The 26,190-nt window shown below is 42.0% G+C and overlaps 1 protein-coding gene and 3 non-coding genes across 5 annotated transcripts in view; 1 reads left to right on the top strand and 3 right to left on the bottom strand.

The window, feature by feature from the left end:
• Window positions 1-1,489: 1,489 nt before the first annotated feature.
• ldb3a (LIM domain binding 3a) overlaps window positions 1,490-26,190 on the top strand; it is a 49,977-nt gene continuing 25,276 nt past the window's right edge. For both annotated transcript variants that reach the window (XM_070840736.1, XM_070840735.1), the window contains exons 1-4: window positions 1,490-1,564; window positions 1,660-1,883; window positions 16,558-16,709; window positions 24,054-24,120. In XM_070840736.1, coding sequence (XP_070696837.1) covers window positions 1,788-1,883; window positions 16,558-16,709; window positions 24,054-24,120 — 315 coding nt within the window. In that variant the 5' untranslated portion in view covers window positions 1,490-1,564; window positions 1,660-1,787. The remainder of the gene's footprint in view (window positions 1,565-1,659; window positions 1,884-16,557; window positions 16,710-24,053; window positions 24,121-26,190) is intronic.
• Window positions 12,355-12,428, bottom strand: trnat-ugu (transfer RNA threonine (anticodon UGU)). Its single transcript has one exon. It is a non-coding gene; the product is annotated as a tRNA-Thr (tRNA).
• trnat-cgu (transfer RNA threonine (anticodon CGU)) lies at window positions 12,696-12,769 on the bottom strand. The gene has a single exon. It is a non-coding gene; the product is annotated as a tRNA-Thr (tRNA).
• Window positions 12,900-12,973, bottom strand: trnat-cgu (transfer RNA threonine (anticodon CGU)). The gene has a single exon. It is a non-coding gene; the product is annotated as a tRNA-Thr (tRNA).

Raw genomic sequence — 26,190 nt, 5'->3', positions numbered from 1 at the left:
TGCACTGTTATTATAAGTTGATAAATGAACATAGAGATACTTTGTTTATTTAATTAGTGCAAAAGAAAAAAGGCGTTTGTCTTACATTCATTAATAATCCTCCAGGTTTCAGTTCAGAAGAGAAGACAAAACACAGGATGGTCATGAACGTTATCTAGTTACAGTAACCAGAGGGATTATGGGTAATGTAGTGATAGTTGTAGTAGTGCGAGTTGGCATGAGGTAAAATTATTAAAGATAAAAATATTTCTGTAGCCACTGCATGAACCCTCACACATGCTGACGGATCAGCAGTGTGTGTGTGTGTGTGTGTGTGTGTTTATGTCAGGGAATTCTCACCTGTTGTTGTTAGCACCTGCCAAGATAAAAGACCATTAAGTAGACGTATAGACAGACAGTCTCCAGTTTGACTGCTTAAAGTTACAAAAAAATCAAATGATCAATTTGACAAATTATTTGAACACCTACTTTGATGTGTGATTAATGGTTTAATTTAATTAAGTCTATTTTCAAGCCAGATTTTCTCTGGATTCAGCTTCAAATATGAAGATTTGCTGCTTTTCTTCTATGACATATATGATATGAAAATAATATCCGTGAGATTTGGACTGTCGGACGATAAAAACAAACCACCTCAATGTGTTACTCTTGTCATTTAACAGGGGAACTCACATTTTTAAACATGTGCCCATATTCTGGTGTCTAAATGACTGGTAGGTACAACAAGTGTTGGAATTGGTCCAGTAGATCACCTCAGCCAGCAGCCACCAAACAGGTTGCAATGTAATCCTTTGGGGCAACTGCACCTGAATCAGAGTTTGTGTGTGTGTATCTGTGTTTTCATTACTGACTTATTATCTGTGTTCATTACTGTTACAGAATAACACAAACAAACTAACTGATAGAGGCAGCAGTAGACCAGCAACTCCCGTGTTCTGTGAGGTAGAATTACTGTTTTTGTCAATGGAGTCTGGTGTCTCTGCAGCACGTTTTGTGAGGCGATGTACTCGACCACTTCCAGAATATTTTGTCCTACCAGTCATTCTGAACCCAAGATATGTAAAACCTGCGACCCTGCTGTAATGGCCCATCTGCTGCTGACCTTTCCGCTATCGGAGCCACTTAACTCGTGGCCTTTCAGTTTCAGCTTTATCACCACAAAGATAATGAGACGTTTCCTGGCATCGCCCCTGATTGGGTCAGAGGGAGACCCTGGGCGTACCGCGATGAGCGTGGAGGGAGGGGGTGAGGGAGGGAGGGCAAGGGAGGGGGTCTAGAAGAATCTGCTGGGTCTATATTAGCTCCAGTGAATCACAGCGAGCCTGGCATACCGGGTGTCCCCTTTCACACCATATAAGTCCACCCCCCCCCCCTTTCCCCTTCTACCCCCCCGCCCTGCCTCACCCTGCCTCACCCCTCCATCCCCCACAATGCAACAGAGCTATCTTTTGGCTATTCTTAGGCTGTCACTTCAGCTCCTCTGAGCAGGCGAGTCCTCTTCTTTCTCCTCTCTCAGCTGCTTCTTCCTCCTCCTCTGACTCTCTTCCTCCTCTTCGTCTTTCTGGTTCGTGCATTTAACTGATTTTCCACTTTCTCACGTCAGGTGCGTTCCCTCGTCTCTCACCTGTGTGACGTCCTTGTCTCCGTTTCCTCTCACAGGCTACTCGGCACCGGCCCTCCCTCCCATCTCTCCAGCAGCTGTGGGTTTATTTAAGAAAAAAAACTCAATAATAATCTGGTTTAATCGCCATCGTCCATCTCGGAGGATCTTTTAGTCGTCTGGAAGAATGAGCGCCTACACTGTGTCGCTGCCCGGCCCCGGCCCCTGGGGCTTCAGGCTGCAGGGGGGGAAGGACTTCAACATGCCGCTGACCATCTCCAGGGTAAGAAACTGCTGGAAAGTTGATTAAGAAAACTCTTTTTTTTTTAGTTTAGTGTAATTTCATTTTGTCTGGACAGCAGTGCCTCCATCAGCTGGTTATCTCTTTTCTGAAACTGCAAACCCTTGATATTGCTTGTGCAACTCTTCAATTAAATTCTATTCAGTTTTAATTTTTGGCAGTGATCTTCTTTAACTTCCTAGTTAGCTCTTTTAAATCTTGAACAGTTCAGAAAAAAACTTTTCTTACCCACCAACCTTGTTGACTTTATTTCCTGTCGTCTGTTTTCACTTCGCTACCAAAATAATGCAAAATATAGAATTTGTATAGAACAAAAAACTTAAAACTGTTTTTTTTAAAAAGCTTTTTTAACTCTTTGAAGTCTGTTTTTTATATTATTGTTTTATTGTGTTTCATACATTTTTGTGAAGCACTTTGCAGCATTGTTAAGAAAAGCTAATCCTCTTTCAAAGTGCTTTACAAAAGAGCAAGAAATAAACACGTTAATGTTTTAATGTTTAATGTTCTTTCCACTTTTTCAATGACTTTTTCAAGGCAGACAGAAGTGATCTGATAAGGAGAATACTTTTGCACTGATTACTTTTTTCAATTTGTTTAGATTCATCTGGAAATCAAAATATGCTTTCAGAAGCTGGAAAATGTTTTTTATTATTGCCAGAGTTTGATTATTGTGTCATTTCAATTAAATCAGTCAAATAAACCTGCATTTTCTACCAAATCACCACTGAGTGAGAGAGAGAGTGAAGTTTTAGCAGTAAAAGCAGAGACTGTGAGGGATCACACAGTGATTTTTAAGTCTCTGCGAGTCCATTTTGATTGTTTAATCAAATGAATGGAAACCACTGTTAGCCTGGAGGGAGAGAAAACACGCGTTATAGTCCTTTAAAGCTACTGTTAGTTTTCTGTCATTCGCTTCCTGGTCCGTGCTGGCTGTTCAGTACCGGTTCTTTCCTGGTTTGTGCAGGTGGTTTTGACTATCAACTGCGATTCGCAGATGATTCAGAAACACACATGAAGCCTGTGAGGGTGAGAGCTGGGGCCCCCAGCGGCCCCCGTGGCCCCGCAGGGCATGACGGCTGCCAGGATTTGTCAGGGTAGCCGAAAGCAGAGCCACAGGCCTAAAACTGGATCTGGTGTTGGTTTCATAGACGCGTCTCTCTGAATAGAGCAGAGACAGAGAGAGAAAACACTCGTCTACCTCTCCTCTCTGCTTCACTCTGAACCACTCTGGCCTTTGACCTTTGATCTGTTGGTCGCTTGATGCTGATTTAGGCATCGAGGCTCATTCTTCCAGCTGCTCTGTTTGAAGGATAACTCTGGTATTTTAAAGCTGGGTTATGTTTTTACATCTAAGAGTAAGATCATTTTAGTTTAACCACAAAAAGCCGCTATGTCGCTCTCTTCAAACACACCAGACTCCATTGACAAAAACAGGAATTTGACTTGGCAAAACACAGGAGTTGTGGTTGATGGTCTACTTCTGCCACGATCGGTTTGTTTGTGTTATTCTGTAACTATGTTTCAAAGGATTAGTCCAAATCTAACACACAAAATTGTGTTACACAATAACACAAACTAATTGATCGATGCTGCATCGATCAATTAGTTTGTGTTATTGTGCAGACAAGCAACCCCTGTGTTATGTGAAGTAAAATTAGACTTTTTGTCAATGGAGTCTGGTGTCTTTGAAGAGAGTGATATAAAAGGATCTTCCAGGTCTGTCTCTGTAGAAATCTTTTCCATAATGTTGTCAGACACTTAGAATAACAACACTTTTAGTGGACATACTTTTTGATCAGGTGCAGTTGCCCCAACAGATTTTGCAGCCCGTTTGGTGGCTTCTGGCTGAAGTGATCTACTGGACCAATTCCATCACTCTTTGTACCTACCACTGATTTAAACATCAGATTATGAAAAAATAGGGCTCCGGTTTAAAAATACTGGAGTTACCCTTTAATAGCTGCAGCTAACTGCCTGAAATGTGCAGTGAAATTTAGTGTTGAAAGTGTTGAAATGACAATAATTATCATGCAGAATGGTGGAAATTTCATGTTGACTGGGAAAGGAACTACAAATCTTCAGGGTTGATGATAAATGTTTAATAGAAAAAAATATGTGGGTTCTTACGTTGGATACGTTGGAAAGTTGTTGGCACCACTGACACACAAACATATTCAGTTTATTGTGGTGTGAAACAGAGAGAAGCTTTAAATCATCACTCTTCAGGAGGAGGAACTGGTGCATGTTGAAAAATGAGAGAAATAATTAATCGATTATCAAATTAGGGATTTTTAGTGATCTTTAATTTTCCTTTGTGAAGAGCAGATTTGTACTGCTGGTTTACTGTGTTTACAACCTCCTCTCTTTCTGAGACAAGGTTTGGTGCTGGCTGATGCGTGAGTGTGTGAGTGATGGGCTGAGATCGACCTGAGAGGATGGAAATATGTTTCAGGATTTGATGAGCATTGATATTTTTTTCCTGAAAAGGTTTTGAGAGACATGAAGAGTCTCAGAGTTGTCTGGCTCCTTGTGAGCTGCTGCAGATAGGCAGGTTTTTAAAAACACTTGATATTTGAATGAGATTTTGCTGGACACGATGTTGTCCCTCAGTGTGATGCACAAAAGGAATGGAGGCAGCAAACATTTAAATGAACTGTGAATGAGACGACACTAAGGCGCTGTGTGAGGTGGGAGCGACAGGTGCAAGCAGGTGTTGTTGTAATTTATTGTAGTTTGACTGCTGATTTGGCAGCGAATCAAGACAGTCAGCAGTTGGTGCTGCAGCAGTGGCTGTGACACTCCTCAGAGTCATAACTCTGAACACAGACATGAAACACACGTGGATCATTTTCTTCTTAGAAATCATAGAAAAAAAATACCATCATTCTAATTGCAGAACTTGCTTAAGAATCTTCAAGTTTTTTTCAGTATCACAGCAATCCAGTGTAATTATCTGTAATTGGGTCGACTGCAGACCGACCTAATTTACTACTGTAGCTACTACAGGTACTGTAACTGCAGCTACATCTACTGTATTGATTATGACAATCATTGGTCTGTCCATTGTTCTCACCCACCTACTCCCCACCCACACACATTCACACATACACACACACACACACACACACACACACACACACACACACACACTCACTGACAGCAGTCTCCGTCATTCAGGAACAGCTGACAAGGACCACCCTCCCTTCCCCCCACTTGCCCCCGTGCACCTCCGTCAATCTGTACTCCATGTTGGCTTACATGTCACGTCACTGACAGGAAGAGACTAATCCACACAGTCTGCAATAAAATGTTCCTACAGTAAAGGTATTAGTATGATGAGGAAAATATAGTTAAAGTGGTGAAAGAAGTGAGAAACAGCGTCACAATGAGACAGAGCCCAAAGTGACTACTTCTTTATGTATAGATCTTTTTATTTTTTATGCTGACCCTTATCCTGTTGTACACTTATATTCCTTATATGTAAGACATAGTGCCTGACAAGGTCTCCATAATCAGGAATAAATGGATGATGTGTAGGTGGAGTCCATTAATGGCACCTTGAAGGTCATTATCCCTCTTATACCATGGTCACAAAAAATTAATTAAGTATAAATTGTATAAATGCACTGTTTCGGTGCGAATACCTGAGGGTTTGACTAATACCTGGAACAGTTATTACCATCCCTCAAGGTTCTTGTGTAATGAAAACGTCTTTCACTCCTCCAGTAAATAGGAGGACTCATAGATACGTCGTGGCAGCGGGAGATATTTCTACGCTAAACTAACAGTCAGTGTGTGGAGCAGGAAGCCTGTTAGACACACAGAAATCTGCAAGCTGTCACTTCAAATATGATAATAGTCAGTGATGGAGATAAACACGCACACACACAGAAACACGCTGATCTCTGCAGGGAAAATGTCTCTGTCTCTGTGTGCAGAGCCGTGTGGTGATAATCTGCCGTCATTATGACAGCTGCCGCTCACTAAATGGACCCCTGCAGCGTTTTCTAGCACTTTCTGAGAGTACTAGAGAGTCTCTGGATGAGCAGGGGACGGCAGACGCTTCCCATCATCCCCCTGGGCTCCAGGGCTCATTGTCTCATCAGGTTCAGGGAGCAGCAGTGAAACAGTGGGATTAACGGGCTGCTGAGGCTGAATCAGGCTGGGATGGGTTTATAGAGCAAGGGAGACCCAACGCTCTGCACAACGAAACAGGGCAGCCAGGTTCATTAAAGCTGGTAGAGGAACACAGAAAACTGTGTTTAGACGTAGCACAGCTTGTTGATTACTGAATTTTCTTTAACTCGGGTGATAAACACCTGTACCGGCTGTCGCTCATGTCGTGTCGCAAGACTGGGCTGATCTTTCACTCATAGACAACACATTATCAACACGGTGACAACATGTTGATCACAGACATCAGTTTCACATCATTCTGAGACATTTTACAGGCTAGTTTAACAGTTTTTCGTGACTTTCCAGAGACGGCGAGTCACACTGGACACCCCTGATTTGCATAAAGTAGCCTAGACCTCAACTTTATGCAGATGAGGAGCGGACAAAGTAACGCCTTGTCTCTCGAAACGCACCATAGTGTGGTGGCGCCGCTTGTCAGCACGTTGATAACATTTTATTAACGTGTTGGAAATTGTCTGTATTTCCACTGTTGGGTGTGTCATAGTTAATGGCATGTGTCCACAGGATCCATCATTTCAGACATGCAGTGTGTTTTGAGAGACAAGGCATTACTTTGTACGCTCCTACTTTATGCAAATCAGGGGTGACCAGTGTGACTCACCGCCTCTGTCGATCCAAAAAGAAGAAAGATTCAGCAGCTGTATGGCTTATTTCTGCCTCAAATATTTTCAGAAATGAGCTGCCATGTTGGTTTGGTCTGAAATCTGGGAGCAGACAGCCTACGAGTAAAAGCATCTAATCAGATACAACCAGGAAGTGTTTGCACAGTTGTACCCAAGCGTCCAGTGCAGGGAAGCAGCGTGACCCCTCGCAGCCATAAGCATAACTGTGGACTCTTATGATAATACTTGTGATTCCACCTCTCCACTCAGTTGAAAGAGTCTATTTTTGACAGAAACCTGTCTGGCCGCGTCAAGCAGCATGGAGCAGCTGAGTCAGGGAGGAAGTCAGACACAGGAACAGTAAAGAGAATCCAGTAAATCTTCAAAATAAAACACCCCATGCAGACTCCCGATCATATATTTCATGATTACATCAATATTTTTTCATAGGCCAGATGTCATCTGGTTTTTAACACCTTGGAAGGCGAGAGGCCCATTTTGGAAGTAGAAAACTACTTTTACTTTCGCTTTGGCTGCTACCTGGAGGCTACAGTGCAACAAAGCAGGACATTTCTACAAGAAACAACTAAAATAGACAAAATAAAACTTAATAGCCAAATCAAGAAAATCTGAAATGCTCCTGCTGGGATCTGAAGCCGCACGGAGGACAGAACAAAACCGGACTGCAACCAGAATGAGATGCTGATGTGTGTGGTGTAATTTCGTCATTAAATTCCACCAGGCACATCTGCATCGCAGCTGGAAGGGTTAGTGCGGATCCAATGTAACCCTTAAAAACATCAGCAGCACACAATAACACAAGCAAACTGACCGATCGAGCTAGGGGCAGACCTATTTGGTAAAATCATTGTTTTTATGAATGGAGTCTGGTGGCTGGACACTTTTAATAAATACCATTTATACATCAGAATATGTGCAACGAAAAACACCAGAGTTACCCTTTAAAAGCGTTTGGCTAGAAAACATGACTCCTCTCACTGATTCGGTTCCTGCTGACATTGAACATACGTATCTACATATATGCACCTCACGGAGAAGCAGCAGGAGATATAAACATCATTACAGTTGACCTTGTGTATCTTTTAGATTTGGTGGATTATGGATATCTGTTTATTGATATTTTTATATTTATAGCTGCACTGTTACTGATAGACCATATTTGCACTCCTTCCGACTTTATACAGCCGCTTTTCATCAAGATAAATAGAGTTGTGTGTCCTCCGGCTCATCGTGTGAACTCAGTGAGACTTGGACAACTTCAAACATCCCTGCAGGTTTTAGCATCTCTTGTTTTATTTTTTTCTCTCTGCTGCTCTGATGTGCGGAACATTAAGAAAACCTGATTAATTTCTTTGCCGCGTTGCTCAACTCTCAATAAAACAGACTGACATTTTCTCTGCAGAGCCACATGCAGCTGCAGGGTGACTGAAATGTCAGATGAGCTCTGAGTCTGTCAGCAGGCAGATGAGGACAGCAGCCGCCATGTTCGCAGGAGTTTTATTTGATTACATCTTACCTCCATTTTACCAAGAAGTCCTATTGAGATCAAACAGCTCAGAGACGTAGCGGCCAAACAAAACCACAACATGATAAAAAGAAACGTATAAAATATTTAATATGCAAAAAAACGGAGAACAACCATTAAAACAAAATGGCCTCTCAAGAAAAACAACCACATACCTCAGTCACCACTTCATCTGTTCATCAGTGGATATAAATGTGTCTAATTAAGTCTAAAGTCTAAAGTTTGTGGACATTAAAAGAAGATAACATTCATAAGGCAAAGAATGAACTGTAAGAGTTCAAGTTCATGGGTTGATTATGAGATTTCCTACAGCAGAGAGAGGTCACTGAAGTGACGTTTGAACTACAACCAAGAGGGCAGAACAGATGACCCTTGTTAACGTATATTAATACATGAATATTATTTTATTGTCAAAAAAATAAAAAATGTGACATTAACTTAGTTTGTATAACCCTATCAAAACAGGGTTTAGATAACAGGTGAAGTTAAAACAAAGGAAAAAAGACATTAAAACGTATGCAAATCTAGATAAATATAAATAAGAACATAGAAGCAATAAAAAAAGGAGTAAAATCTAAAAGAAAAACTATTCACAGGGAGTTCTGTCTATCATGCGTTTGATCATTTTAATTTCCGTGTTTTTTTTTCTTTCATTTTTGTAGAACTGTTTCCGTCTCCCTCAGCCGTGCCTCTGTGTGTTTATCTGTCCTGATGAAATGTCAAATAAATAAACGAGTGATAGGTTGAATACTGAAAATCTGTGTGTAACACATAAACTCAGACTTATTCAGCCTTCACATTCACTTAAACATTTCCTCGTGTCTGTATTTTCAAATAATCATTTTATTTTCAGTCAGACAAACCATTTAAAAACTCCCCCACTGCAGATATTCCTGTGTGGTCTGTGGTCCAGCTTGTCTCTGTCGGCACGTGACAAAAGTGATGTTGGCCATTGTTTTGGTTTGAGTCCTGATACGGACCCTGAATATTGGAGGTGGTGCTGATGCCGATCTCTGTGTCTCTGTGGGTCCAGACTGCTGACGTGCTGCTGAGCGTCGCTCTGAGCTGCTCTAATAAAGTTTTACAGTGTGTGAAAGCCGAGCGCTCTGTAACTGGACTCCAGCTGACTCAGTGCTCAGAACTGCTGATTCCACTGCATCCTGTTACAGGATAATCCTCACCAGGGGATCCCAAACGGGTTCTCATCAAGGAACCCCGAATGAGATCCAAGTTAGGCCCACAGAGCTCGTTGTTACGGAACTGAATTTTATAGAGATTGCTTGGTAGATTACGTCATCATGCTGCTTGTCACAGGAAGGCAGAGAAGCCTCTTTACAGGGTATCTACATGTGCCAATGAGCACAGGCCCAGGGGCTCAGGGGGGCAGGGAGCCCTAGGTGGGCCATAGTCAACCAAATGACTACCAAAAGACACAAAGTAACCACAAAGAGACACAGAATGACCACAGAATGAGTAAGACAAGGTTTTAGTGTGCACCACAGCCAGAAATCCATTGTACGTTTACAGGTGATATGAGCCGTAGAAATGAGAGTGAACAAATGAGAGTGTCTGCGCTGCAGCCTGGACCAGCAGCTCACACACAGGCCTGCAGTGTGGCAGGGAACGGCTGATGCTGCTGACAGGCAGAAGGCTGTTTTTAGCCTCTGAAGGTCAGTGAGCCTGCACACACACAGGTCTTATCTCTATTCTTCACATCTGCTGTTATGGACCTGCAGAGTCGCTGCTGTGTGTCGTCTGTGTATTTGATAAAGTCCAGATTCACATTTTTACCTCCACTGAACAAGCCTCCATTGATACTCTCATGTGTGTAGATCATTTCTCTGTGTAACTGCTTTTACCAAGAAAACTATCCATGTAGAACATGTAGAACCAGTTACATCTCGAAAGTACAGTCATCAAATACTGTTAAAGAACAAGTTATAACCTACAAAATGACATTATAATAGACGTCCGAACTTCAGCTCGCTGCTCAGTAACTCGACCTTTTACAGTATCATCAGACTATTTTACATGTGGTCAAATACTGCACTTTAAGGGTAGTTCCTGTATTTTTACACCTTTCCACATATTTTGGTGTCTAAGTGACTAGAAATGTAGGAATAGGTCCAGTGGCTCACCTCAGCCGGCAGCCACCAGAAGGGGTGCAAAGTGTTTGTTTTTGCCTCTGACAGGCTCAGATTATTACTAAGTGTCTGACAACATTATGGAAAGGATCCCTACAGAGACAGACCTGGAAGATCCTTTTTGACGTTATAGCGCTCTCCTCAAGCACACCAGACTCCATTGACAAAAAGTGTCATTTTACCTCACAGAACACAGGAGTAATCTGAGTCAGTGGCAAAAACAAGCACTTTAAGTAAATGTATTTTGATCAGGTGAAAAGGATTATGTGGCAGCTCATTTCCAAAACTTCGTTTCAAATCCGCAGAAACCTCGGAGTGGAGCTGAGGCACTGCTGGGAGTTGAACGCAGTATCTTCTGTTTACTAGACAGGCACTTTAACCAACTAAGCCACAGTGACTACCTTTGCGCTCTTTACATCTCAAATCCAATCTAAGAGGAATGAGAAAAAGGATTTTTGTTTAACCGGAAACAGCTGTTATATCTAGCGCTTCAACACCACCACACTCTATTGGCAGCAGCAGTAGACCAGCAACTGTGTGTACTGCAAGGTGAAATTACTGTGGAGTCTGGTGGCTTTCTGACTAACTCTTTACATAACGCCCCCCTATTCTTAGCCCTCATTCATAGGAGGCAGCACACACTATACACAAGACTCACATTGTGATAATACATTTTGTTTTAAAGGTGTGGGTCCGAAGCAGCTACAGGAATTAGGTTTTTGTATTTAGACACACAGATCAATGAGGACTTGTAGTCTGTGGAGAGGAAGAGGAGGTGTGCATATGTGGACAATGTGCTGTGAACCCAGGAAGTGCATGCATAGTGTATAAAGTGTGTATGGAGTGAGTAAAGTGTATGTGGGTCAGTGTGAATGGCTCAGGGTGAAAGTAGGCCACTCTGCAGCCTGGACAGGCCTCACATTGTTTGAGCTCACTGAGCAGTTTCCCGAAAGACAAACTCTCCAAACATTTGTTCACTTTAATCCAGCCGGTGGTGGTGAAATAATCTGGACGCTGAGTGACCCTAAAATCAGATGGAGTCAGCAAACCAACACAGTGACAGTGAAAAGCACAACAGGGGGGCTCAGCAACACTGTATTCACCAGCTGCTCATACATTCACACAGGTCAAGATGAGCTGATCCCTTTGCTTATGTTTAAAGGATAACTCCAGTGTTTTTAAACCTGGGTTCTATTTGTACATATCCTGGTGTCCAAATGACAAAAAGTGTTTGAATTGGTCCAGTGGATCACCTCAGCTAGCAGAAGCCAAATAGGTTGCAATGGCTGCAACGTGAACCTTTGGGATACCTGCACCTGATCAAAGTACGTCCACTAAAAGTGTTTGTTTTTGTGTCTGACATTATGGAACAGATCCCTACAGAGACAGACCTGAAAGATCCTTTTAGTTTAACCACAAGAAGCCGTTATATCGCTCTCTTCAAAGACATCAACTCCATAAACAAAAACAGTAATTTTACAACCTCAGAGAACACAGGAGTTAGTGGTCTACTGCTGCAGCAATCAGTTAGTTTGTTTGTGTTTACAAGACAGGTGCTTTAACCCACTAAGCCACAGTGCCTCTAATGTTTGATGTCTCCATTGTCCAAAACTTTATTGAGCTGATTATTCACTAAGCTTAATGTGTTGGTGTTTTTAAAGTTTTTGTAACTCAAGCTGGTCACCTTCTTCATTTTGATTGAAGGTTTCTGGTCAACTGTTTGCTTGGGAGGTGACCCAGTACATATGGCAAGCGAACACCACTTTTTATGTCATAAAAAGTCATGAGGCCTCCCACTTTGAAGACTCTGCGTTATACTCTGCGAAAACCCATTGAAAACATCGCTTTTTATGGCGTTGCTCTTACAGTAATGAGCCCTTTCTTCTGTAGCCAAACATGATTTACTCTAAAATCATCACAATAAATAGAGAGCATTAACCTGCGAAACAAGTTTACGCAGTCTAAGGCACTGCTGGGGTTTGAACCCAGGTTCGCCTGTTTACAAGACAGGCGCTTTGACCCACTAAGCCACAGTGCCTCTCTTGTGGTGCTCGCATACCAAACAAAAATGAAAAAGATATTTGAGCTACAAACACCATTAGCCGTTATATGACTCTCTTCAAACCCACCAAACTTCATTTACAGAAATACTACTTTAACAAAGGAGTGACTGGTGTTTGCTGCCTTGAATTATTGTCAGGTTAAATGACTGTTTGTGTCTTGTGTCTTTGAAGAGAGCAATATAGTGACTGTTTGTGGTTAAAGATCAAGTCATTGGAAACTAACCTTAAACTAGGAGGCTCTGAGGCACTGCTGGGATTTGAACCCAGGATCTCCTGTTTACGAGACAGGCGCTTTTACCCACTAAGCCACAGCGCCTTTGGTTCACTACTAATTGCCAGTTTAAATGGCTGTTTGTGGTCAAAAAAGGACTCTATAGGCCTGTTTTTTGTAGGGATCTTTTGATTAAGGAACTTTAGTTTGTTATCATTATCAGGGAAGCTCCATGAGGCACTGCTGGGATTTGAACCCAGGATCTCCTGTTTACGAGACAGGCGCTTTGACCCACTAAGCCACAGCGCCTCTGTGAGCTCCTGGTCATCTAATGTTCATATTAAAATACATTTTTGAAATGACCTAAATAATTTGTTCAACTGTTCAACAGGATGTCTCCTGCTCATATTTTCTTCCAGCTGGTCATTGATTTGAATAAAAATGAAGGAAGAATATTTGAAAAGGAAAAAGATCAATAAGCAAGTTTCCTGGTGACAGCAAACAAAGGAACTGCTGGGGTTTGAAACCAGTATCACCTTCAGCCCATTAAGTCAATAACACATCAGCACTGACCTTCTGGATGCTGCCTAAATGTATTCATGTATTTTACAGGGGACATATTATGCAAAATGTATTTATAATGTCTTCACAACATAAACGTGTCCAGAGACCCTCAGACTCTTGACTACTGACCGTCCTCTTTCTGTTCCATCTTACAGTAAATGTGTGTGGAAAAGCTCTATTTAGATCTGGCCCCTCTAGTGAGGTCACACATAACTGGCTGACTGACCTACCCACTGAAAACCTGAATCCACCTGGCTGTCCTCCATTGTTGTTCTCTGGCTAACGCTGCTCTACTAATAAGATGTTGAAGGTTGGAGCAGAGCAACAGATTGTTCTGCTGTCGGCTTCTTGTCCTCCCCCCATCTGAGGGGCTGAAGACCAGAGGATTCGCTTTATTTTGGAGGGAAATGTGTGTGACATTATTTCACTGGGACTACTTTCTTAATGAGGGTCAGCAACAGTCCGAGCTCCAGGATGAATCGATTCCTGCTGTCTGTGACCGACTGAAGCTGTGCTGTTTATTTAGTTGACCTTGGTGTTAGCATGTTGCTCGGCTAATGTGGCTAACCTTTGGAGACGGCAGAACTGATGCGGAGGTTGGTGGCCTGATCAATGCTGACCAATCAGAGAAGACTGGGAGGGGGTCCTTAAAGAGACACGAGCTAACGTAACTCAGAGAGAGGCTGAATGACAGTATGAGGACAATGATGTGTGTGTAAGCATATTTTAGTAGGATCCCAAATACAAGAAGGGACATGAACATGAGCAGAATGTGTCTCCTTTAAATCATCCACATAGAAATTAAAGCAGCTCTTAGCTCTGATGAACGTGTTCTGTGACTTGTTCTCAGTCCTCCAAATGGAGCTGGATCAGTCAGCTGAGGAGAGCTTAAGCTGGGACTTGCTCCCTGCTGTCTGTCACTCAGTTTCACAGCTAACTCCAGGGGGCGATGTTTCATTCACACCGATTAAACCGGCATTCTGTGGAAATGTCAGCCAGATGAGTCAGAGCAAGATAAGAACTGCAGCTGAGTGTCAGAGCATCATTTAACCTTTATCACTGTGTGTGTGTGTGTGTGTGTGCGCGCGCGCACATGTATAATACACTCTCATCCAGGTCTCAACTGTTGTATTTTCTGTTAATCCTGCAGATTTCTGTTTCCAAGCAGTCTGTTCTTACTCTTCTCCCAGCTGACAACAGGTGGTTAAAGGACAGGTTCACAGTGTTTCAAGTCTATGTTAATAGAGAACGCTGGTATTTTAAACCTCAGCCCTATGTGTACATAGTCTGGTGTCTAAATAACTGGTAGGTACACAAATGTTGGAATTGGTCCAGTAGATCACCTCAGTCAGGCTGCAACATAATCCTTTGGGGCAACTGCACCTGAACAAAGTACGGCTACTAAAAGTGCTTGTAATTTTACAGGGGGGTTGCTGGTCTACCACTGCCTCAATCAGTTAGTTTGTTTGTGTTATTGTATGATTTAGGTGTTTCTGAGGGTTAGTTCAGATGTGAACTTGAATTACTGTTTTTGTGAATGGAGTCTGGTGTGTTTGCATAGAGCGATATAACCGCTGTTTGTGGTTAAACCAAAAGGATCCTCCAGGTTTGTCTTTGTTGGGATCCTTTCCATAATGCTCTCAGACACTCAGAATAATAACTGAGTCTGTCAGTGGCAAAAACGAGCAGACCATCTTGGTGTCCACCTCACTTTCATGGTCATCCTTTTCCTTCATCATCTTCTTCACTCTTCTTCCTCCCTTCATCTTCCTTCTCCTGCTCCTCCTCCTCTCTCCTCTTCAGGTATAGAGAGGTCAAAGGTCACAGTCACAGTAACTCCTGTGGATGGAAATAGAGGGATTGTGGAGAATAGATGAGAAAGACGGAGCAGAGGGAGGCAGGGGGGGATTTTTGGGAGTAATTAGACTGAGTGGCTATGAGTCAGTCTGGGTTAGCGGTGTATGGACAGCTGTCCAGGGTTTAACATTCAGGCATGAACACTTGCGTCCTGTCATTGTGTTTGAGGCGCCACAGAGGCCTTGGGGTTACAGACTAGCCCCGAGTGAAAGGTCACAAGGTCAACCCACTCACATGCAGCAATGTTTCCATCAGCAGCCGTCTGTCCTGATATCTGAAGTCAGACTCTTCACAACACTTTGTTCATCTAATGATGAACGTTTGGGGTTCAAAGTTCATCCATGCAGCTCATGACTTTCCTGTGTAACGTAAACCTCTGCTAATCACTATTTATAGCTACTTTGGTTTAGAAACATCTGAAATATCTCAACTATTATAAGTTTGTTTACTTCGAAATTTGGATTCAGATCTCTGTCCCAGGGCCAGGAGTGACATTGACATTTTTGTTATTGTGCTTGAAGTTAGAACTAGAACTAGCACTAGCACCAGCCCAGAACCAGGACTAGCTTCACATCTGTGGATGGGGGCGTGTGAGCAGGTTAACATCACTCTGCAACCTGACAGAGGTATGAGTGTGGCTGTAGACTCCCAGGAATCACTCCCAAATTAGACATGAGACCAGGTCTAATGTGGGCAGGACTTCTGTAATAAACAGAGAAATGTTTAGCCTGAAACTGGTGCAGTCTCCTGCCAATTTGTCACAGGCGTGAACAGTTAAAAGGAGGCAAGAAACCAGTCTGATTTCACACATTTAAAACTGACAATCTGTGATTCTCTTTATATATATTTTGTATTTATTGTCCTTTCATTTTGAGTTGTTTCAGAGTTGTTCATGAGCAGCGAGTCATAGTTACTCTGCTGTATTTCTCATCACTGTGGTTTATCTGACCACAGACCGGTCGACCCTTTTGTTTTTCTGACAGTGTCGTTAAAGAAGGTCATGTCATCAACATGTTCTCTCTCAGGTCTGTAAACATCAACAGAACTCCACTCCTGAAACGCATTTTCAGATTAAAGGGAGTTTAGCGTGCATACGTGTTGATCATTAACTTATTGATTAATTCCTTTCCCATTTGATTGATTGTTTCATGGAAAACATCGGACCTTTTCCAGCTTGTCATGATTAAGTGATTGAAGGCTGCAGAGTGACATGTGCACTGACCTGGACTGGAGACCTACATTCAGAATATCTCCAAAAGGACTCATGTCCTCTTTTTGTTTCACGTTCTTGGTCTTTTTTTAAACCAGAATGGGAGAGTGGACATGTTGCAGATTTGTTCTGGGTTTCTTTAAGTTATAGAGATCAATAAAAACCCAACCAGGGAGCCAAAATGTTCTAAGATTGATCCTCTGATTAAAGATTCTCGGAGCAAACATAAGATCTAAACGTCTTCATCTTTGTGTTTTGGCAGATCTCTCCAGGGAGCAAGGCGGCGCTGGGTAACCTGATCCAGGGGGATGTAATCATCGCCATCGATGGCGTCAGCACCGACGGGATGACTCACCTGGAGGCCCAGAACAAGATCAAGATGGCCAACTACAACTTGGCACTCACCATGACCAAGTAAGGATGGAAACCCATGAGCATCACCTGGTTTTCTCATCTTCCCTCTCAAACATCATTCATCTTGCGTCGTTTGTTTTACATCTTGTTTGGAGTTTTATTTACGCCAGGGTTCAGGCCCATAATTTATACTTTACAAAACGCTTTTTTTGTCCCACTAACTTTTATCAGTTTAGGTCAACTCTCTGTAAACGGAACCCTCTCTCTGTACAGCCACCACAGTCCAGGTGGGCAAAGAGCAAATGTTAGATGCATAGATCTGAGTCGCATCCGGTGTTTACCTTCACAGTAATAAGCTTATTGAATAGACAGCATCCTTTGTGCCCTGGGTTTTACCTCTCAGGCAACATACATTCTGCCCTCCCGTAAGCCGAGTTTACGCTGCACGATATTTACCCTGATTTTCCACTGGTTTTCTGACAGTTATTTTGGAGATTGCAAAATTATTTTATTTTAAATTACTTTTTGTTTTGTTTGTTATTCGATTAGTGACAATAGATTACAAGCGATAATATTGAAACACAAATATACGGCTACGCAAATTGAGAAAAAAGTTATAATTCATTCTACAACACGTCAGGTTAGAAGTGATCGCAGGCCTGATCTGCGTGGAGCTGTTGGACCCTCCTGTGCTGTGAAATGTGTTTTGACCAGTAGTGACAGCAGGGAGGTTAAGCTGGTTAGATTCATATTCTAATTATGACAACATTTCACACAAATGTCTGATAAGATAAAATGATGAAGTGATGACATTTGATATCTAAAAGGTCAAAGGTCAGCGTTATAATGTTCTACAGATACACTTTTCCAGCTGTTATTCAACGGTGTCACTCAGGGACAGAAGGAGACTGTGACACTGATCTTGGTCTGGACAGACAATCAATCAATCGACTAATCAGTGCACAAACAACTTTGATTGCTAGCTTCTTGCTCCATCTATTTTTGGAGAAAAGAACACTGGTTTCATATTTGGTCTTGGCTCTTTTCCTGTGTGACATCTCACTGTTTTTTGGTAGTTTGGAGACTTGTCAGGGATTCGTCCGATAGGGATGGTAAATGGGGTTTTACTTGCACAGCACCTTTCTAGTCTTTTTGACCACTCAAAGCATTTTAACACTACATTCACATGCTATTCATATAGTTGTAGCTAGAGGGGATGCTCATCAATAAGAGACATAATAAGAAACATTCACACACATTCACACCCAGCAATTTGGAGTTCAGTATCTTGCCTAAAGAACACTCTGAGCCACCACAGCAGCCCAAATGCAAACCATAACCCTGTGCAGTCTGAAACAGTTATCTTCTGCAAGTACATTTATTTCACGTATTCGAACCTCAGACCAGCCGTCCCACATGACGTGGAGTGTGGACAATTGGCATGTGCAACGGGGGGAATGTCTTGTAATGTGGGACGTGCTGTCGCTGATCACTCCTGTTAATGTGTGAACCACAACAACAGACACGGTGGTGTCATGTGATCAGTGCAGCAGTCTGACAACTCTGAAACTCTGAAAGTTGTTTAGTGTGTAGGTGCTCTTATTTGTAGGGTTTGTTGGGGCCATGTGTTGGCTGAAAGGACGACCTACATTCACCACTCAGGGTTAAAAACATTTAAAATCCATCTTTTCAGTTTTTCAGGTAAATAAACGTTTAATCTGCAGTTTTACATGAAACTGCAACTAACGATCATTTTCTCGTTAATCCGATTGGTCTATAAAACATTAGAACACAGTGAGAGAAGCCTGGTACATTATCCTAAATGTCCTAAACATTATCTGTGTGACAAACATTTCGAATGTACTGTAATGTAAGCCTGAGGAAAACCGCAAATCCTCACATTAGAGAACCTGGAAATGTTGCATTTTTTTTGCATTTTTACTTGAAAAAGTGGAGGGCGAACAGCGTTTGAAGGTGCCGTGGGGACATTTATTCTTGTCCTGATTTTACTGTTTACCCTGACGAGTTGGAGGGAGGCATCACAGCGTCCTCCCTCCTGACGTCTGTGGCCGATTACTCGCTGTCTCTCAGGAGATGAACCCTTCCCCTCAGGCTTCCCCGCCATCCCTGAGTGGGAGCAGACAGTTGATTCGCAGGTGGTTGTTTGTGGTGCTCAGGGGCGTCCCACTGTCAAATCGTCAGGTGCACAAAGGCTACCTGCAGACATTTCGAGCTCCCAGAAGTCAGCATTTCAAAAGTTTGAAATTGATAATCGTTATAAAGAGAACAAATAGAACAGAAGAAGCTAAGGAATAACAAAAACTAAATAAAAATAAATATTGTCAAAGCTGTAATTTGCTGCACACTTTGCTGAGGGAAAACTACCTACAGTTCAGAGAAGGAAGTAACAAACATCAGATGAAAAGTAAGAAGGGTAACGTGACATGTCCCCAAAAACAAAACAGCTGTGGACTAATTGGTTATAATCAGTTATATATTTCAGGATGTAGTGCATCACTGCAAGCGATCTCACACCTACTAAAATCCATAACCACCATGAGCTTTACAAAATATTTATGTAACTTTTTAAAACTTTTTATTGCAGCTTTAGCCCCCCTGGCACATTTGTAATTGTAGACTTGTTACACAAGATGTTGTAAAATTTATTTCAGGTGTGACGAGTGAAGACAGGTTTCAGTACCAAACAATCACAACCACGTTTACAACACCCAAAATCCAGACTGAAACATTTCTAACTTATTGTTTGAGTAAAATAAATGATGTAACTGCATGAGGACCAGTGTTTCTCCTGTAATAATTAAAAATGGTGGCTTCTTCATTACAGATTGCTCTGTAGTTACTGGATGTTGATGGTTCCTTTTTACACATGCAGGCTTGGCTGCTGCACATGTTGACATTGGTGTCACATGGGAGTGAAATACCTGCCGTGAAATCTTCCTCCTCAGACCCTGGAGGTGTATGACAGGGGAGATCTGATAAGTTCTGTGAGGAAATGAATGTTGGTCCACACAGAGCTCACAGCAGAGTCTCATAACTGCAAACCCTCTGGGTGATGAAGATAAGGCTGAGGATGAGGAGCCTCGGCTGTCTCTTTCTTTACTCATCATTTTTTCATGTTTTATTGGTGCAAAGTGAATGGATGATGGAATAGAGGACATGGGTCAGGAGGTAGATGTGATGCCTCTGACACACATCAGCAAATATAATAGAGGCAGTTTGACCCCTGTTGACCCCCCCGCTGCCTTGTCTGATGAGGTGGGCGACAGAAAACACACTAACACAATGCAGAGAATAAAACTGTGTAAAGCTACAGATTTCTTTCCTTCCCAGCATCATAATCGTCGGTAGACCAGATTCATTCCAACGTTTACTCCAAACTAAACAAAACAATACACCATTTCTGATTGCCTTTAAAGGAGACCTCCTGTGTTTTTAAACCAGGGCTCTGTTTGAACATATTCTGGTGTCTAAATCACTGGTAGGTACAAAAAGTGTTGGTCCACTAGATCACCTCAGCCAGCAGCCACCAAACAGGCTGCAATGGCTGCAACAAAATCCTTCGGGGCAACTGCACCTGATAAAAGTATCAAAGTAATAATAGATTGTATAAGTAGTTTTACAAAAGGAATGTGTTGGCCAACCTGCAGCCAAATAACCTGCTGGCACATTTTACTGTGTCTCCAGATTAGCCATTCTCTGCCTTAATGTCACAACACCCCCCCCCCCCCTTCACACTTGTGTGTTGTGTCTGCTCGCTCTCTCACTCTCTCTTTTACTATTTCCAATAAATAGAGCTGATGGGCAGATTTGTGAGCCGACCGCAGTGCTCCACAGCCGCACAGCCCAGATAGTTAACATCAGTGCAGGGACGAAGCGCTTCAGGCCACTTCCACCTCCTGCATGTCCCCGCTGTGAGATGGATCATGTTCTAGTTGCTGTTGTTAGCTGTTGTGATAAAGGCTGAATGTTATGTAGATTGTTCTGGATCAGTGGACAGGGATGGTTGATTGAAACTAGGACACTGTGTGGTTTGTGTTGGTTTCTGTTTGGCATTCAGTACAGCGTCCTGACGTCCTGTTTGTGGTCTTTGATTATCACTGCTCTCGCATGAGTTTTTCTCCCAGCTCTTCTTTAAATCCACTGTATGAATAGTTGCTAATGTGGCAGGATTTACTATTGTATTTTTGGAAGTTCCACTTTCTGCAATTTTATTGAGTTCTTCTTTCATCAACGTGGACTATTTACCGTCTCTGTTATTTCTTGACCATGAGGTGAGAAATTCTATAGTCAGCGTGACCTTCAACCTCCTCCTCCTCCTCCTCCTCCTCCTTTTACTGGCAACTGAACAACTGAAGGCCTCTCTGAGCAACTCTGGGGCCTTCAGTTGTTCTGTACTATAGGTCCTTCTGTTGACACAGTTGTTGTCTCTCAGTGTCCTTCAGCTGATAACTAATCAGTGTTTCCTTCACAGTGACCCACACATCGATAGATTTCAAGCATCAAATAAATAAATGCTCCCGTAATGCAGCCTGATCATGATGAATTAAATAGTCTTAATAGTCAAAACAGGATTTTGTGGCACAAAATGTGTCCAAAAAGTTTGAAATTGATAATCGTTATAAAGAGAACAAATAGAACAGAAGAAGCTAAGGAATAACAAAAACTAAATAAAAATAAATATTGTCAAAGCTGTAATTTGCTGCACTGAGATCAGTTTTAGTTTGTCAAAGTTCACTTTCTTCATCTGACTTTCACCCAGCAACATGAATTGTAAAGCCGTAGACTGTTTAATGCACAATAACACTTTTAATTTAGATATAAAACACAACAATGGTTTCTACAACGTATGGACTCTCATGTGTCTCTTAAGATTCCCTTGATCATTAAATATTTTCCCACAAGCACTGCAGCCAAATGGTTTCTCTCCTATATGGACCATCATGTGTCTCTTCAGACTCCCCGTCAATGTAAATCTTTTCCAACAAACACTGCAGCCAATTGGTCTCTCTCCTGAATGCACCATCATGTGTCTGTTTATACTCAACTTTTGCATAAATCTTTTCCCACAAACACTGCAGCTAAATGGTTTCTCTCCTGTATGGACCCTCATGTGGGTATTCAGATTGAATTTCCTGCCAAATCTTCTTCCACACTCAGAGCAGGTAAAGGACTTCTTGCTCAGTTGTGGATCTGAGTTTCGGGCTAGTTCTGGTCCTCCACAGTCCTCTCCATCAGCTTCTGTTTCCATGTGTTGAGCAGAGCTGCCGGCTGGATCCTTTGCCTCTCTGTTCTCCTCAGTTTGATGAAGCTGTGAGGACTGAAGCTTCTCCTCATCATCTTCACTCTTCACAGTGACGGGAGTCACCGGGAACTTGGTGATATCAGCCTCCTCCGGTCCTTGAAGCTGCTCTCCCTCCTGATCCTCCTCACTGTCTGAGCTCTCTGGGCCTTCCTGGTCCAGACTGGGGAAGCACTCAGGGGGAACTAACAAATATTACTGTATGTTACTTCATATGAACACTGGTATCATTACGCGTTGACCACATGTATATATCTGTGTGAGTAAATAAGCAGCTGTTTGGTAACAGGTTCAACATATTAAAAGTAACATCTCTGCAGACCCCTCACGCCCCGCACATAAACTCTTCAAACTCCTCCCGTGTGGTAGGCGCTACAGATCACTGTACACCAAAACCACCAGACACAGAGACAGTTTCTTCCCCCAGGCCGTCACCCTGATGAACTCTAGCCACTAGCCTCAGAGTCTCAGGATCCACTGTACAATAGTTCCACCCCCCTGCACATTTGCAACATTTTACACCACTTTTTTGCACTGCAATTTCTGCACTACACCTACCTCTATTGTACATACCGTTGTTGTTAAAGAGTTATATATTGTTTATATTGTTTATACTGTTCTGTATTCTTGTCCTACTGTTGTAGTTTATTTCTACTTTACTTCCTCACTGTACAGAGAGTCAAGCTTCACCGAGTCAAATTCCTTGTTTGCCTATTCAAACTTGGCCAATAAAGTTGATTTGTTGTGATTTGAAAAGGTGTCAGTGTTGTGTTCACTGCCTGTTTCTGCTGCCCCCAAGTGGACAAAGCTTTTTGTTACTGCAGGTTTAACAAACATCACAAAACAAAAATGTTGCTCTCACATCTTTGTTACTATGAGGCTGTTTAGGAGATTTAGCACAATAGCTTTCTATGCTAACATGTAGCATATGTAAACAGTGTAAAGAAAAGCAAACAATAAAGACTGGAAACTGATTCAATCTTAGAAAAGCTTCACTGACTAAAACGAACTAAAGTAACTGAATCCAAACTGTTGAAAGGTGACTGAGGTTTGGCTGAATGCTATAAAATGAGTGTGAACTCTGAAAATGTACAAACCTGAGTGTAACTGACACTGGTTCACCAACGATCTCAGCTCCTGCATGACGGACATTTTCAGGAAAAAGACCCCAAACAGAAAACAATGTTTTTCTTAGTTCAAACAGTTTGTTGTCTGTCAAATGGAAACAAACAGCTGCTGTGTTGCTAGGTTACCACTCTGTAGCCGGGTTCCAGCTAGCATGCTAAGCTAACATTAGCAGTTTCAAACTGTTTTATGCAGCATGGGGTTGCTTTAGCTAAGTCTGAGTCATTTAGACAATATTAGTGTGTGCAGCTGTTAGCTATTTGCTCCATTAGCTTTGATAGCTCCTTAAGCTCTAATCTTTATTAGCTCTGTTCGCTCATTAGCTGTTAGCTCTATTAGCTCATTAGCTGTTAGCTCCTTTAGCTCTACAAACATCGACTCTGCTGCCCACTGGCTGCTAACAGATAACAGCTAACTAGCTCTCTTCCTGTAAATATAGTAACAGCATGAGGAGACGCACTCGGTTCAGTTTGTCATTTGCTGAGCAATGGACATCCATCCATCCATCCATCCATCCATACACTCCCCTCCAAAAGTATTGGAACAGTGAGGCCAATTCCTTTATTTCTGCTGTAGACTGAAAACATTTGGGTTTGACATCAAATGATGAATATGAGACAAGAGATCAACATTTCAGCTTTTATTTCCAGGTATTTACATCTGGATCTGATACACAACTTAGAAGATAGCATTATTTGTAACGGAACACCAAATTTTTAGGTGAGCAAAAGTATTGGAAATGAAGGAATTGGCCTCACTGTTCCAATACTTTTGGAGGGGAGTGTACATCCATATATACATACTTGAAACAATCCCTTCCACTCTGTCCTGGAGAAGATTGCTGTTTGTCCCAAACATATTTTCTATTGTGTCTGGGACAACAGAACATCGTTAGTCTCAAACCCTTGTAGATGAACGTGAAGAAGTGACAGTTTTTTTTTGTTTCTTTTTTTGTGCAGATCGAAGCGTCCCCCCCCGATGCAGAGAATCGACACCGCTCCTATTCCCATGATCCCTCACCAACAGGTAAGTTCACCTGTGATGCATTTCTACCTCTAGGGATACAATCCTAAAATCACAAATGTAAGGAGGCCCTGAGGGGTCATATGATAAGAAAAACTCATTTGAAAAAGGAGATTATATTAATAATTTAAATGTAAAATTTCATGAGAAGGACAAGAAAAAAAAATTTCATTCAGATATTAAAACAAAGTTAAAACAGGTGCATTCTTCCTTTTGTTTGAAGCTTAATTTTCACATCACATTCCTGGACTTCTTTTACTCTTGTTTACATTTTACAGTTATAAGGGTAACTCTTATTTATAAATCTATAAACTATTTGTATAGGTACAGGTAGGTAGGTACAAGTAACCTAACTGATAGAGGCAGTAGTAGACCAGTAACTCCTGTGTAAAATTACTGCCCCAAAAGGATCACGTTGCAGCCATCGCAGCCCTTTTGTTGGCTGCTGGCTGAGGTGATCTACTGGACCAATTCCAGCACTTTTTGTACCTACCAGTCATTTAGACACCAGAATATGTTCAGACAGGGCCCAGGTTTAAAAATGCCGGAGTCCTCCTTTAACTCCTGCAGATGTTTGATATGAATTTGTATTTTGTTTCTATACTAATTATCCTATATAGAATTATTAAGCTGCTACTATTAATCAGCATTCATTTTGTCAGCATATGTGTTTAAGTTTATTTTCTTTCTATAAACACCAAAATCTGGACAGTTTAGACTGGGCAAAAGAAAACAAACAGATGTATGTATGGGAGGGTGCAGCACATACCCACACACCCACACACACACACAAACACACACATCCACACAGTCACAGTGGTTCAACAATGAGCTGCCTCCTTCTGGTGGCTGCAGGATGAACCACCATGTGAAGTTGTGTAAAATGAAGTGTCATGATCTTTCTTTAAACAAAGAGTTACTAAGCATTAAAAACACTCATGAAGACGTTGGGTTGTCAAAATAAAATGATCAATATTAAATTACTATTTGAGGTCAACACTTTTCAGCTTCATGTATCAATTGATAGGACTGGGAAGCACATTGATAATAAAAATGTATGTAAATACAAATATACGTCTGTATTTACAGATTATAATGTGGAGCAAATGTTCAGAGATACTAATAATCACATTTTGTATTTTAATTTCAAAATATTTTTGAAACACGTAAGTAATTAATGAAATAATGAGACATTTTCTATCATAAAATATTACATATTATGATATAAAGGTAAGGAATGTTGACAGTTTTGTAGGCTCTTCTGCTGACAAGAGTCCTTGTGTGCTAAGAAAAAAATCAATAGTAATTAATAAGTAGTTTTTACATGAACAGCAGAGCTCTATAAAGGTCTATAAAAGGTCTGTAAAACATATTGATCAGATCCTGATAAGTTGCTACCCAACATTCTCTGCTGCCCCCCCGACCCTCCTCCTGCTCCACCTGAAGCCTCAGTCAGTGCAGGTCAACGGCTGCCTGTCGGCCTGCAGTGCCTCCTCTGGGCCTGAGGAGGCCGACTCCCCCGGGAGGAGGAAGCAGTATAACTCACCGATCGGCCTGTACTCAGAGGAAACTCTGAGGGAGATGGCGGCCATTCAGGCAGGTCGGCCTGCGGGGTACGTAGAGAGGGCGAGGCCCCACGGGGCGCTTTCATGATGAAGTGGAGGAGGAAACATGGCCGGAGATTCACAGCCGTTTCTCAGAGGCAGAGCTGCTGTAAGACAGAGGGAATAAAAGACAGACCTGATCAGGAGCTGGACAGCTCAGAAGTATTTACATCATATCAGAGTCTTAAGAGCAGCTGCACGAACCAAGATCTCCACATGAAATAGCTGATAGGCTAGCAGTTTCCCCTTTCCCCTTTATGCTAAGCTAAACTAACCACAATGTAACTCCAGCTCTGTATTGAAAGGGAAACTTAGGATTTGGAAGTGATGGAAGTGAAGTATTTTTACCTCGCAGAACACTGGAGATGCTGATCTTCTGCTGCCTCGAACTAACTGCAGCAATAGACCAGCAACTCCTGTGTTCTGCAATGGTAAAATTACTCTTTTTGTCAATGGAGTCTGGTGGCTT

The sequence above is a fragment of the Pempheris klunzingeri genome, chromosome 12 (genome assembly GCF_042242105.1).
Source record: "Pempheris klunzingeri isolate RE-2024b chromosome 12, fPemKlu1.hap1, whole genome shotgun sequence".
NCBI classification, from domain to species: domain Eukaryota; kingdom Metazoa; phylum Chordata; class Actinopteri; order Acropomatiformes; family Pempheridae; genus Pempheris; species Pempheris klunzingeri.
Note: the sequence above shows the minus strand (reverse complement) of the source record. Positions and strands in the feature narration are given on the sequence as shown.